This window comes from Nannobrachium achirus (genome assembly GCF_963921795.1).
Source record: "Nannobrachium achirus genome assembly, chromosome: 23".
NCBI classification, from domain to species: Eukaryota; Metazoa; Chordata; class Actinopteri; order Myctophiformes; family Myctophidae; genus Nannobrachium; species Nannobrachium achirus.
Genome location: NC_137830.1, coordinates 43,275,467 through 43,288,149, shown reverse-complemented (window position 1 = coordinate 43,288,149; position 12,683 = coordinate 43,275,467). Strand labels below are relative to the sequence as shown.

Genomic DNA, 12,683 nt, shown 5'->3' with positions numbered 1-12,683 from the left:
AAATTGAGTCTAAAATTTGTTTTCTAATTTGAAGTCCCTAGAACTCGTCATGCCTATTTAGCGCTTCGCCGAAGTCCGTTGCTTGGCTTCCGACGAACAGGTCAAACTTGTTCAGGATTTCCTCTTTGGTAAGCTTCCCGTCCTAAGAAAACACGGATATGCAAAGTAGGTTGTTTTACAGAAGTCACAGTTTGCTGACAAAGTTTGCCCGAGGTAACATGAAAGTGAGATGTAAGGATAACATACCTTGTCTGAGTCAGACTCGTGGACCAGGTGCTTGGCCTCTGACAGTGCGTGGTCATAGTTCGAAGGCAGTATCCAATCCATTGTCTCAGCCGCGTCCATCTTACCATCTTTGTTCTTGTCCCTGAACTCATTGAACTGCTCACGCTCCGCCTTCACCCATTCTGGCTCTTCTTCCTCCTCCTCCTCAGCCCTGTACATGTCGCCTACGGAGCAGCAAAGAAAGGCGTCAGGAGATTAGTATTTCAACAGGAGAGAAAGCTTGGCTAAAGAATGTGAAGAAAGTGCACACTCAAGTTCTACTGTTAGATGGAAGCGGAACTTGAGTGTGCAATTACTTTGACCAATCACTACTCTGATGATTGCTGATGATCGTTAGACAAATCACAGGAAAACGAAAGCAATTATGAGGCTGCTTGGAATCTTCATTTACTTACCAATGTACTCTTTCAGGTCAATGAAACCGTCCTGATTTTTGTCAATGTCTTCCATTGTTTCCTATTTGAATAAACACAGCGGTACAGTGTATAATAAATGACAATACTTCATGATCCTGGAGCAAGTTCCTTTAAATCTTTGTGAAGTGTTCATTGTGATCTATTATTGTCTACCTGCACCACAGTGTCCTTCATGTGGTCAAAGTCTTCAGGGTGGAGGAAAGCGGTGAATTCTTCCCTGTCTGCGATGTTGTCACCGTTCCTGTCTGCTGCTTTGAAGCGCTTCTCATCCCGTGCCATCAGTTGCTTATAGTTGTAGCCATCTTCGTCTGTTGGGTTCTCTAGTAAAGGAGAAAATATTAGATTTGATTAGGTCTTTTCTAGGCGTACAACAGTAAATCAAACTAATCCATTTAATCAATTACAGAGAATTATCGATTTGAATTTATTTAATTGTTTTCTATTTTTTAAATGCACTAGCATAAAGTTCAGCATTAAAGGCTGCAATAGAAAACCACTTTCAGCCTGGCATCCCTGTTTTGGGCATGTCATCATTATAGGTACCAAAAATAGCAAATGTACAAGCTCACAACATGTCACGATGCAACGCAGTGTTAGCGTGTATCTACTATCTTCAGCATTTTCCACACAACACGCACGCACGCACGCACGCACGCACGCACGCACGCACGCACGCACACGCACACGCACACGCACACACACACACACATATATATAGTGTGTATACATATATATGCATTCAAATTGTAAGCCTGTGGCATGGACATTACATGGCATTACATAACCTTGACCCTTGATGTGACCTTTCCCAGAGAATTTCACACCACTACAAATTATACCAACCCAACCCCAAGGGCGTGTTGGTGTACATAAAAGACACATACAGACAACTTCAACTTTGTTATAGTGTGCGTGCGTGCGTGCGTGCGTGCGTTTGTGAAGCTTTATTCCCCCATCCTCACCTAAATAAGTACCATAGGTAACATTCTTGTACTCTTCCCACGAGATGATGTTGTCACTGTTCGTATCGAAGTCGGCCCACTGGCGGTCTACGTTGTCATAGATGTACTTCCTCTGGGCTTTCTTGATCCAATCGTTCAGCTCTGCCTCCGTAACGAAGCCATCCTTGTCTTCGTCTATTCTATCTACAATAATGCTAAGAGAAGGGCATGATGAAGATATGAGCATGTTTCCAAGGTGTACAATGCAGCACCACTAGTATCAACACAAGTCTATGTACATACTGTAGAGTAGACATACACTGCTCAAAGAATTAAGGGAACATTTTGTTGCCTTAATTTCTTTGAGCAGTATACATTAGTAGGAAGTAAAAGTAAATGCCTAGCATAGCCTAACCTAACCTTGCATAGCCTAATCTTGCATAACCTGTTTTTAATCGCTGTGATGGGAAAACCCGTAAGCAGGTAAAAAAAAAAAAAGAAACGTCTTTCTTCCTCCTCTTTCTTCATAGGGAGAGAAGTACTTGCTTCCTTGTTTCCTTTCATCAGCCAATGGCAGTAAAACCCCCAAAATAATCATATTTTAACTGACCCCCCCCCCCCCACACACACACACTTAGAGCACTAAGAGTTGAGACATTACCTTTTGTATATCACGGTTCTATTGTGAAAATAGCAGATCTACATGCTCACAACGGCTATTTTCACAGTTTCTGCCTCTAATATTTGACAATTTGGCCACTGTTTCATTTGTCATTTTAGAGGTATTAACAACTCCTTAAATTGTCACTTTAGAAATGTGTAGATACCCTCTATACACTTAAGCTTTATGTTGGTTTGTTTACTGTTGAGTGAGAAAACAATGTTGCACATTAAATTAATCATCTGGGGACCTCCCAAAATAATTTGGAGACCCCCCCCCCCTGGGGGTCCCGACACACATGGTTGAGAACCACTGGCATAAAGGACTTTAACTTACCCCAGTCTGCGCTGGCTCTCATCTGGCGGGAGCTGATCGAAGGTCTTGGCCTCCTCCTCCCCCAGGAAGGCATCGTGGTCATACTCGTGGTCCTCGTCATCATTGTGCTCATGGCTGCTGAGAGGCTTTTCAGGGTGAATGCGGTCCTTCTTTGTGGGTTTACTGGTGGCGTACACCACCAGACAGAGGGCAAAGCACATCAGCAATGGTCTGACCAACCTCATTCTGGGAAGAAGGAAAGGTGTGTGTGAGAGAGAGAGAGAGAGAGAGAGAGAGAGAGAGAGAGAGAGAGAGAGTAAATTATAAACAACAACTTCCTGTAATTAGGGCTGGGGGGTTATGTATTTTTAGTTATCGCGGTAATAAGTCACTGTTTACCAACGGTATGGCGGTATGTCTTTCCAACTGTGTTCTAGACTGACAGAGTATGACATCTATTATCAGGTATATATGCTTGTACAGATATAGGGGAGTTGTATACTTACTAGGCCTATATGCATATGGTCAAGTCTGTTTTCTGCTCCAACACTAATTAACTTGAATTCATGCAATAAAATGTTAATATTAAAGTGTCTTCCTACTCCATTTGCTTCAACATTCTGATTTATTTAGAATTCCTGGACAACTGAATGCCAGATTTTTTTGTGTGAATGTGAACTTAGGTATATATGCATGGCAGTGCAATGTACATCATTAATTATATCAAATTATACTACTGTAATGCTACTCAAATTGGTACAGTAGGGCCTAACAGTTCCATGGTCAGAGATGTGCTAATTAACTATAGCCTACTATATTACATGCTAATTACATAAATGCGACTGACCTGATTTTACAACTAGGCTATTTGTCCAGTGATTTCTACAAGTATGGACACATTCACCCTGGCCTTGGCCTGGACACACTTGTAGCAATGCATGTTTGGGTTTTTGTAATATTATGCAAAATGATCACATGCAATACTGAAATGATAAAAACATGGGTGTCTGCAGTGTGATAGGATATGTCATCAGTTAAACAAAAGTTACATTCTAACAACCATTTATGATAACATTGGTGTTAGGCTATACTGTCTATGACTGTCATTCAATGTTATATGAGATACTTAAATGGTGTGGAAATAAGCTTGGTCTTTTCTAGGATCTCCTTTTAGTAGACCTTGTACCAGTGAACTGTACCGTCATGAAACTGTACCTTTTCCTATGCAAACTTCTAATAAAGTCTTCAATCAATCAATCAAACTGACCACTATAGGAATGCAACTTAGTGATCACTGATGGCTGAGAGCATTATTAATAGGCCCTATGTATTAACAATGTCAGAATGCTAGACGTGTCATGATTCATGAGTGAACCTACCTGTTTGATGCCTGTAATTGTTTGCACCGAAGATGGAAGCGAAGAAGACCGCTTTCTACAAAGTCAAAACACACACACACACCCACAGTCAGATACACAGCCTGTGATGATACACACACATCTTCTTCTTTTATCTCAGCTCACACCGCTCACACCCCAGCATCGGCGCATTTCCTCCCGCACAGAGCCAATGAAATCCCACGGCAAAAACCTCTCCGCGTTCGATTGGTCCACTTCAGCAGAAGGGATCCCTTCGGATGATGACATGGTACATCGGTGTAGCGCTCACTCACCGCACTTGCCGTTCATTGGTTCTCGTCATTGGAATGCAGCGCGTGGACCTGTCGCAACTGAAAGAGTCGAACCGCGCTGAGAAACGTTCCACCACGTCCCTTGCCACGTCCACAAATTAGCATTTAAATTAGGTAAACTCCATTGGTTGGATAAATTGCATCATGTTTGATTTTCCGAGTAAGCATGATATAGGCCAGGCTATACCTGACTGACACGTCTGAATAATTAATCTCTCCTCCTTTCCATTCCATTCCACACACGAAACTGTATGCAGCAATGTAGGCCTAGGTTAAGAACAATCTTCCTAAAATCATTGTTACTGAAATGGGGAGTCGATCTTTTATTTCAGGACTGTTTTATGGAATTAATTACAACAATTCACTCAAGAACAGGCATATTGAGTTGTATGATTTTATTTGTGAACATAATTTATTGTCCACTGTTGTGCTGACAGCTGCTCAGTCAGTAGGGTCAGTCAGTAGGGTACTTTTTGTACAGAAATTGGTTAAGCGGTTATTTATAGTGTTATTATCGTAGGCCTATTCATTTTGGGGCGCAAAGGTAGCCTGCTATAGAAGTGATGCCTGGAGGTAGCAGTCCAGCTGCCATTTAATATAGGCCTATGCACATAACATCATGTTGTACTATAGCACACAATGGCCCCTTATTATTAACCATTAACGAGTTGTGGTTAACGGTTATGGCTTTCTGTAGGCCTACAACAAATCATCCAAGATTATTATCATTCTTTTGGAATATGGAATGTGTTCCAGGGCCACAAGAAAACTCACCACGGGTTGAATTTGGCCCGTGGGCCGCCAGCTGAATATCACTGGCTTAAAGGGATCCAAGTGAAATCAAATAAATCAGAAAAGGATTTGCAGATGCATTGCATCTTAAGGAATACAGGAAGGGTGGACACTATAGGGAAATCTTAATCCTAACACGTAACCTCAGTAAAACTATGCCTAAACAACTGAACCTTAGCCTCACAGAACTATGCTAAATCTTAACCTCAAACTAATATAAACTTTGTCTGAAAATGTTTTGGTTGGGATAAAATCTAAATCTAGCTGCATTCTACGTATGCCAGACTTAAAAGTATTCCCGTTTTGGTGCCTGGATTTCCCCTAGTGCCCAATTCCAAGGACTGGTGCCCACTCTGTTTTGGTGCCCACATTTCCCTAGTGGCCACTCTTCTGAGAACTGGTGCCCGGATTTCCCTATGGTGCCCAGAATGTTTTAGTGCCCACCCTTCCTGTTACACTGATGAAAAAAGGAAAAGAAAACTTTTTTGTTTTGTTTTCTTTTGGAGAAAAGGGCACTTTGAGGCGAAAGGGCAGGTGCTCAAGGAACAAAAGTACCCCCTCTGCACAAACATGCCCCGGGAACCGTCCCTGTCCACATGGTTGACTATCAAACTGCACTCACTCAGGTGACTCTGGAGATAATGAAATACTATGGAACTATCTCCATATAGCCAAGGACCAGAAATTCACCCTGCCGCAGGCTATGGTGGTCCAGTCACACACAACATAGTCTGTATTCACAACCTGGTTCAGCATCGTCACCAAGCTGAACACTAGCAGGTATATACATCATCTGGTCAGCTGAAAAGATCATGGGCTGCAACCTGCTTGAACTGTATGCTCCCAGGGTCAGAATACCAGCAGGCAATTTCATCTCTGACCCCTCTCATCCTGGCCCCAAACTCTTTGAAGCTCTTCTCTATGGGATTAAGAACCAGCTTCTAATGTGCGATTGCACTACTCAACAACTGAATCATACCAACGCAGAACGAATTGGACAGGACTGTAAGCACTGGTATCCATCATCTACTAATTACAATATCTATAGGCTACATGTAGATGGGAATAATATGTATATTATGTGCAATATCAAATATACAATGTGTTGCATAATAATACTGCTACATTTGATCTGATCATATGTTTCTATTTTTATTGTTATAGTTGCATTTACTTTTTTATATCATTTTGTCAGAGTAATGCACCAAGTCATATTCCTTCATTCTTTGTACGTATAGGACACAAGAGATTCAGCAGAGCACTGAAAGACAATGGTCCAATGATTGGACCAGCATAGCATTAGGGTATGTTAGACATATCCAATTGAATCACTTTACCTATTACACGTGTTCCTGGTTCAGTGGCTTCCCAGAGAGACATAGGTAAATATGCATATGGACTGTTTGTTCTGTTGTGTCATATTAAATATCTTCAAGCCATTTTTACCGGTTTTGTCTTTTCAAATAGTGTGTGTGTGTGTGTGTGTGTGTGTGTGTGTGTGGGGGGGGGGGGGGGGGGGGGGGGGGGGGTTGTCATACTGGCGGCATGTATCCAAATCTTTTGAAAAATGCTACTTTAAAAGTATAGCTTGTATATTGTTTTTTCTTTTTTTTAATCACAAATATAGGCTACTGGTTTAAAAGTATGTTGCATATACAGTATCGTAGGCTACATTCAAATTTCATTTAGAAAGTCTGTTAAGTTTGACATCCAGCTAAATGCTGGTCCTAAACAATGGCATTTTAAATCAAATGCTAACTATTAAGATCACTTGAAAAGAATGTACCATGCATGAATTATAAATGACAGAAGTTCTGCAGCAAGAATAAACATAGAAAAATAAACAATGTGTGACATTAAATACTATAGCAACAATGATCCCATAGGCCTGGGCTGACTAGGCATGGCAAGGTACATGATCAGGACCACTGGTTGATGTATTTACTTTGCTAGGCATGAAGTAGGGAAAGAAAGTCGCTGTACTGCCTGGTCAGTTCACCCAACTGCTCCACTGAAAAAAAATTGCACAGCCTCCACACAAAATTGATAAACAATATTTGGCAGTAGTATTGTTTTATCAAAGAAAAAGGGAGTGGGAAATGTTACTTGTCAAGTTAATATATGAAACATATTGCAATGTATTGCTATTGTACTACTATTTTATGGGGGCTTTTGCTTAATATGAATCATCTTGAATATTTCTGAATATTTAACACAAATCTTGTATAAGTATAACAAAATATTTGCGGCCGGATGACACTATATATATATCTGAGGAGGGATGCATGTTGACTTGTTTCCACAAATCTGTATAGGCCTAAGTGTATTCACAGACTTTTGTATTCTGAACTCCCGAACATAAATGTAAATCATTAGTTGCAAAGCAGAATGATTCAAGTTAGACCTATGCTCTGAAAATGCATAGTTTAATGGTTAAAATAATGACAGTGAGAAACTAATTTCATTTAAATAAACATTTAAGCAGCTCATTGGTCAGTGAACACAGACTATGTGCATGCCAGAGTGTTGATTCTTGTCTCCTCCATGTGAGATATTTTCCAATTCTGTCATCATTTGCCGGGCCCATAAGCATCTTTGGTTGCATGGCCTGCTTTCTCATCCCCTCCTGACTGTAATTTGTTGCCGAGGTTTGCCAAGGCACAGGTGGCAAGTACACAACGCGGACCAGGGGGTGCAGCAGCTTGATTTGGCACCAGATATCTGGGGATAAAATTGCAAGAAATCTGAAGTGTAAAAAAACTAAATGATCCAATTCATAGGTAGTCATTGTATGAAAATTGTGTGAATAACACACCTAATATCCATCAGAAGTGGCTGCATCCTGCAGCAGAAAGAAATGATGTAGTTAACAGAAGAAGAATAAAGTGTGTGTGTCGTCACTAGATCCCCAGGCCAGAGCCTAAATAATGTACCTGCTTATAGTCCAGTTGCCATCTGTATCATTCATGCCATGTGGTGGTTCAACTGTCCTGTTTAAATAAGAATGTAACAAATAAAAAAAAATGTATTACAGCTATTTTCCCCCCTTCTATTTGTGAAATCTGAAGTGTAACAGAACAAAATGGTTCAATTCTTAAGTCGTCATTGTATGGTAATTGGAGTGAACAATACAAACCTTATATCCATCCCATAAAACCTGCAGCAGAGAGAAGAGAATGTATTTAATAGAAAAATAAAGCTTATGTGTTGTCACTGGATCCCCAGAAACAAAATAATGTACCTGCTTATGGTCGAGTTGCCACCTGAATGATTCATGCCATGTGGTGGTTCTTCTGTCCTGTTTAAATAATAATAATAAATAATTGTATTACCGCAAATTTTCCCTGTTCTTTTTGTGCATATCAATGCTTGCTTGGGTGGAGGCAAATGTATTCACTAAAATTAAATCTCAAGATAAACTGTTTTAAACATTTCACCAGCATATCTATATCTTTAATAACATTGAATATTTATATAATGACATAGCCTACTGTAAGAAAGAAGTATTAAGTGACACTAGCTTCCCGTAATATTACATTGGTTCAGTGTTATTCATTCATTCAGTATTTCTCAAGACTTACCCTGTAGTGTTTTCCAGTGGGTTGTTGACTGAAGGAACATTGGTTCTGAATTGATCATTTCTACAGGCAAAAAAAACAACGCTTCCATCATCACTAATGAAATCCCAAGATTGTTTGGGCACAAATTAAAACACAGATTTGAGATTCATTGTTGTTACAACCAAATAAGCAAGTACAATTCTTGGGTTCTACTATGATTTCTGGGAATAAAATGGCAAGAAATCTCAAAACAGAGGGATAATCATTGTATGATAAATTGGAATGTCTTATATACATCTCATTGACCCCTTAGGACCAGGCTGATGTAGTTAAAGGGGAAGACCACCCATTTTCATTATTGAACTATGTCATTAATATATTTACAATACAAACCCCAAAATCAATCCTCCAGTTCTAGGCAACACAGAAGAGGGGGAACTTTTTTTTTTTTTTTCCACACAACTCCTCTAAGGTATATTAATGACATAGTTCAATATTGAAAATGGGTGGTCTTCCCCTTTAATAGAAGCAGAACAAAGCTAATGTTTGTATGTTTATTTACATGGGCTGACACTACATCGCCAGAAACAAAATGATTCACCTGTTCATGGTCCAGTTGCCACCTGTAAGATTCACGCCCTGTGGTGGTTCCTCTGTCCTGTTTGAACAAGAATGGTGGTTCTTAATAGCCATAATGAATGTTAATTCTATTACAGCTTGTTTTATTTCAAATTATTGTTTTGCTGTTCTCTTTACAGAGTCATAATCAGTGCTCTACCAAGGGACTTGATTCCCCTGCTTGGGTAGATACTAATATATATTCCAGTCACTGTCAGTGTTGTAATTTTCCACAGATATTTAATAACTCAGATTTAAATAATAAATCAGATGTTTGTAAAGTGGCATGTACTTGCAGCTACAACATAATTTGTTTTGTATGAAATGATACCACATTATATTTTATGACATTAAACGACATTCATAATTATATTCAGTTACTTGGGCTCAATGTTATGGATTTATTTTTTTCATAATTCTTGAAAATATATGAATCCCACCAGACAGTTTTGCACATTGTTTATTAATGCAATTTATATCAGTGAAATATAATTGACAATGCTCATTTTCAAAATATACAATCACCTAAACAAGTAATCACTTCCAACAAGTATCCACAGACGCAGGGGGAGTACTGTAGTCACTCTTTAGCACACAATCCTTGCACAGACTTTGGTGCAAAAAGATCTTATAAAAACTACATTACATAATATGTCTTCTCCAGTAGCAAAATCATGTGTTACGATACCCTTACATGTCCATTGGGTTACATTTGTTCACTCTCAGAGTTCAATTAACACTGATGATTTTAGTGTAAAGGTACAAATAGGCTTGCATGCAATGTGGATTGATGTGGACACAACCATTTCATTTTTTGCCTATGCCGAAGGGATTTGTGGTTTGTCCACCTGCCACCTCATCCCCTTTCTGGAGGGACGAGGCCAACCTTGCAGTCAGACAGGTAGAAAGAATGCAGTCATTTCCTCTAAGAGAGGGAATCAACAGATTAATTTGAGAACCCGGAGACAATCATCCTTACCATTAAACTGTACACCATGGTGCATAGTTACAAAGTGACACTTACACTGGAAGTTTTCCCTCCCTATAAAAGATAGAAAGAGATCTACATTTACTCAAAATGCATCTTTCAATTGAACAAATGTGCACCACTCTTAATCTACTGTATACAGCATATGTATGGGATGCATTTGAACACAGTCAAAGGTACAGTAGATGAGAAATCTGCTTACACAATCACAGGTTCAACAGGAAAGATGAACCTGCAACAATAAGCAGAGATTAGATTTGAACCGGCAATAGCAAACACATAAGTTTAGCTCTTTTGTGAGCTTACGATTCCACTTACATGAAAGTGCCACGGGTTGTGTCATTGGAAGTGGCATTTGATTGGAAGTTCCTATAGAAAGAAAGCTCAATAAGTTATACTTGATTGTCCATAAACAACATTATTTAGAAAAATTGGTGTAGAGTTGTTGTTGTTTCTTTCATAACACATTTCAGCATTGAAGATTAGAAACCATTTTAGACTTGAAGAATCAGCTTGAGGTCTCTCTTTTCTTTTCTCCTGCTGCAATTGCTGCTACAGTGTTTTATATTGTATTCAGCAGCCCTCACTTGATATTGTACCGTGTGACATTCATGTGGAGGAAGCTTAGAGAGCAGGTGAAACATGCATTTATTTACATTAAATGACTTTATTTTACTTTCAACAAATGTGGAGGATTCTTTCAAGACTCACCCTGTAGAGTTACCCAGAGTGTTGTTCACTGAAGGAACACTGGGTATGAGTTCACCATAGTTTCTAAATTCAAAAGAAAGAATAGACAGCACGACTGTCATCTCTATCAATGGTCATTCCTGAAATCACAACTCAAACCAGGATTTATTGTTACGTCCCATTCAGGGGTCATCAATATGTCCGTACACCAACAAATGTGTCCGTGGCAGACACTTGGCCTTGTCGTTTTTGATTTTCTGTTTTACACACCATTATAATATCCAATTACTGAATGTCAGTCCCCAGGTTTTCTTCAGAATATGTATGACACTGATTTACTGTGACGCTATAACACATTAGAGGTCCAAATAGTACTAGTGTTTCCATTAGTACACTCTCAGAGTTACAAACCTGTTATGGTAATTCAGGGCTAGCTCTTTATGTGTTTATGGTAATATTATTCTTCACTTATTTTGTATGTCCATGGCAAAAATGAACTTTTGACAAAAATGATCCCATTATAAGAGATTAAACTGCAGCAATTGCAGCAAGAAAAACACCAAAATAGCAATATAATAACAACAGAAACGGTATGAAATAGTACAGATATACTGGACAACAATTGCATAGTAGTAGTATGTTAGTCATTTTCGCATTTCGTTTAAGCATTGTGTCCTCGTTAAAATGATGACTGTTTGTGTAATACGGGTTTGATTCTTGTGAGTTTATGGATATACTTACATGAAAGCAGAGGTACTAGTATCATTGGTCATTGGTTGTGAATTACTGTAGAAAGAAAGGAAAACCATGCATGCATCTTGTAATAATATATACTGTTTTTGCTATTTGACAAATTATTCTTCTGTCTTGACTTTAGGCTCTATATTGAAAAACCATAAATCAACCAATATCTTACCTGACATCATTTCTTGGAGGAAGCGGAACTCCAATAGTGTAGCCCAGGAGAAGGACACTGAAGAAGCACATGGGAGGCCTCATACTGTACAGTTGTTTGGATCCAGAAGAACCGGTGAGAGAGTTCTGCCTTACCCTAACCTTTATACTCACAAAAGCATTGACTTTGTTAGGGGCTCATTTTATAACCTAGTCTGTCCTCTCCAACAACCTTGTCAAATTAATCTGCATGAATTGCATCTACTGAGCATGTCAAAGTGCAAGCAGATCTGGAGTCGGCAAGGTAATAATGAATCAAATGGTTGGGAAACTTAACCAACAGCCCCCAGATCAGCACTCCCACTGTAGAATGGGCTCGGCTGCCAGATCAATGTTTGTCCTCAGCTGACTGAAGGACATGGGAAAGGAAGAACATTCCTGTCCAAAACGATTAATTAGTCCTCCTCAGTGTTGTTCAAATATTTACCAGTTCATGACATCATTTTGTCAGCCACAGGTCACCTGTAGTCAACATGATCAGAGGGGGTTGAATGAATGAAGGGGAGTTGTTAAAGGTTTCTTTATGCAAGGATTAGTATGTTGGCTGTCCTTGTCTGTTTCCAGAGACATGCTGGGAAAGGCAGCCTTCAACTGTTAGCAAAAGAGATAAGCTGATGAGCTTATGCAATAAGAGGCATTTGTTATGTCACTAAAGACAGGAGTGCCTCTTGTTATTAAAGCTGAATCTGGGATTTTATTTATTTATTAATAACACATTACTTTAACCAATCTGTATGGTAGAGTAGTGGTTCTCAAAGTGGATTCCAGGGACT

The 12,683-nt window shown here is 39.3% G+C and overlaps 2 protein-coding genes across 2 annotated transcripts; both read right to left on the bottom strand.

The window, feature by feature from the left end:
- Nucleotides 1-16: 16 nt before the first annotated feature.
- LOC308308935 (calumenin-A-like) lies at nucleotides 17-2,863 on the bottom strand (the record flags this gene model as incomplete). The annotated part of the gene is made up of 6 exons (XM_080754391.1): nucleotides 17-142; nucleotides 247-449; nucleotides 681-741; nucleotides 855-1,021; nucleotides 1,664-1,857; nucleotides 2,640-2,863. The coding sequence occupies 6 exons, from the start codon at nucleotides 2,861-2,863 to the stop codon at nucleotides 38-40; spliced, it is 954 nt and encodes a 317-aa protein (XP_080610517.1). The 3' UTR covers nucleotides 17-37.
- A 4,652-nt stretch (nucleotides 2,864-7,515) lies between these two features.
- Nucleotides 7,516-12,311, bottom strand: LOC308308584 (uncharacterized protein). The gene is made up of 13 exons (XM_080754003.1): nucleotides 11,873-12,311; nucleotides 11,698-11,742; nucleotides 10,978-11,040; nucleotides 10,585-10,635; nucleotides 10,469-10,498; nucleotides 10,303-10,320; nucleotides 9,262-9,318; nucleotides 8,682-8,741; nucleotides 8,342-8,398; nucleotides 8,237-8,257; nucleotides 8,034-8,090; nucleotides 7,916-7,942; nucleotides 7,516-7,821 (listed from the first exon to the last, which is right to left on the bottom strand). Exons 1-13 carry the CDS (start codon nucleotides 11,953-11,955, stop codon nucleotides 7,671-7,673), a joined length of 720 nt encoding a protein of 239 aa, XP_080610129.1. The 5' UTR covers nucleotides 11,956-12,311; the 3' UTR covers nucleotides 7,516-7,670.
- Nucleotides 12,312-12,683: the final 372 nt, after the last annotated feature.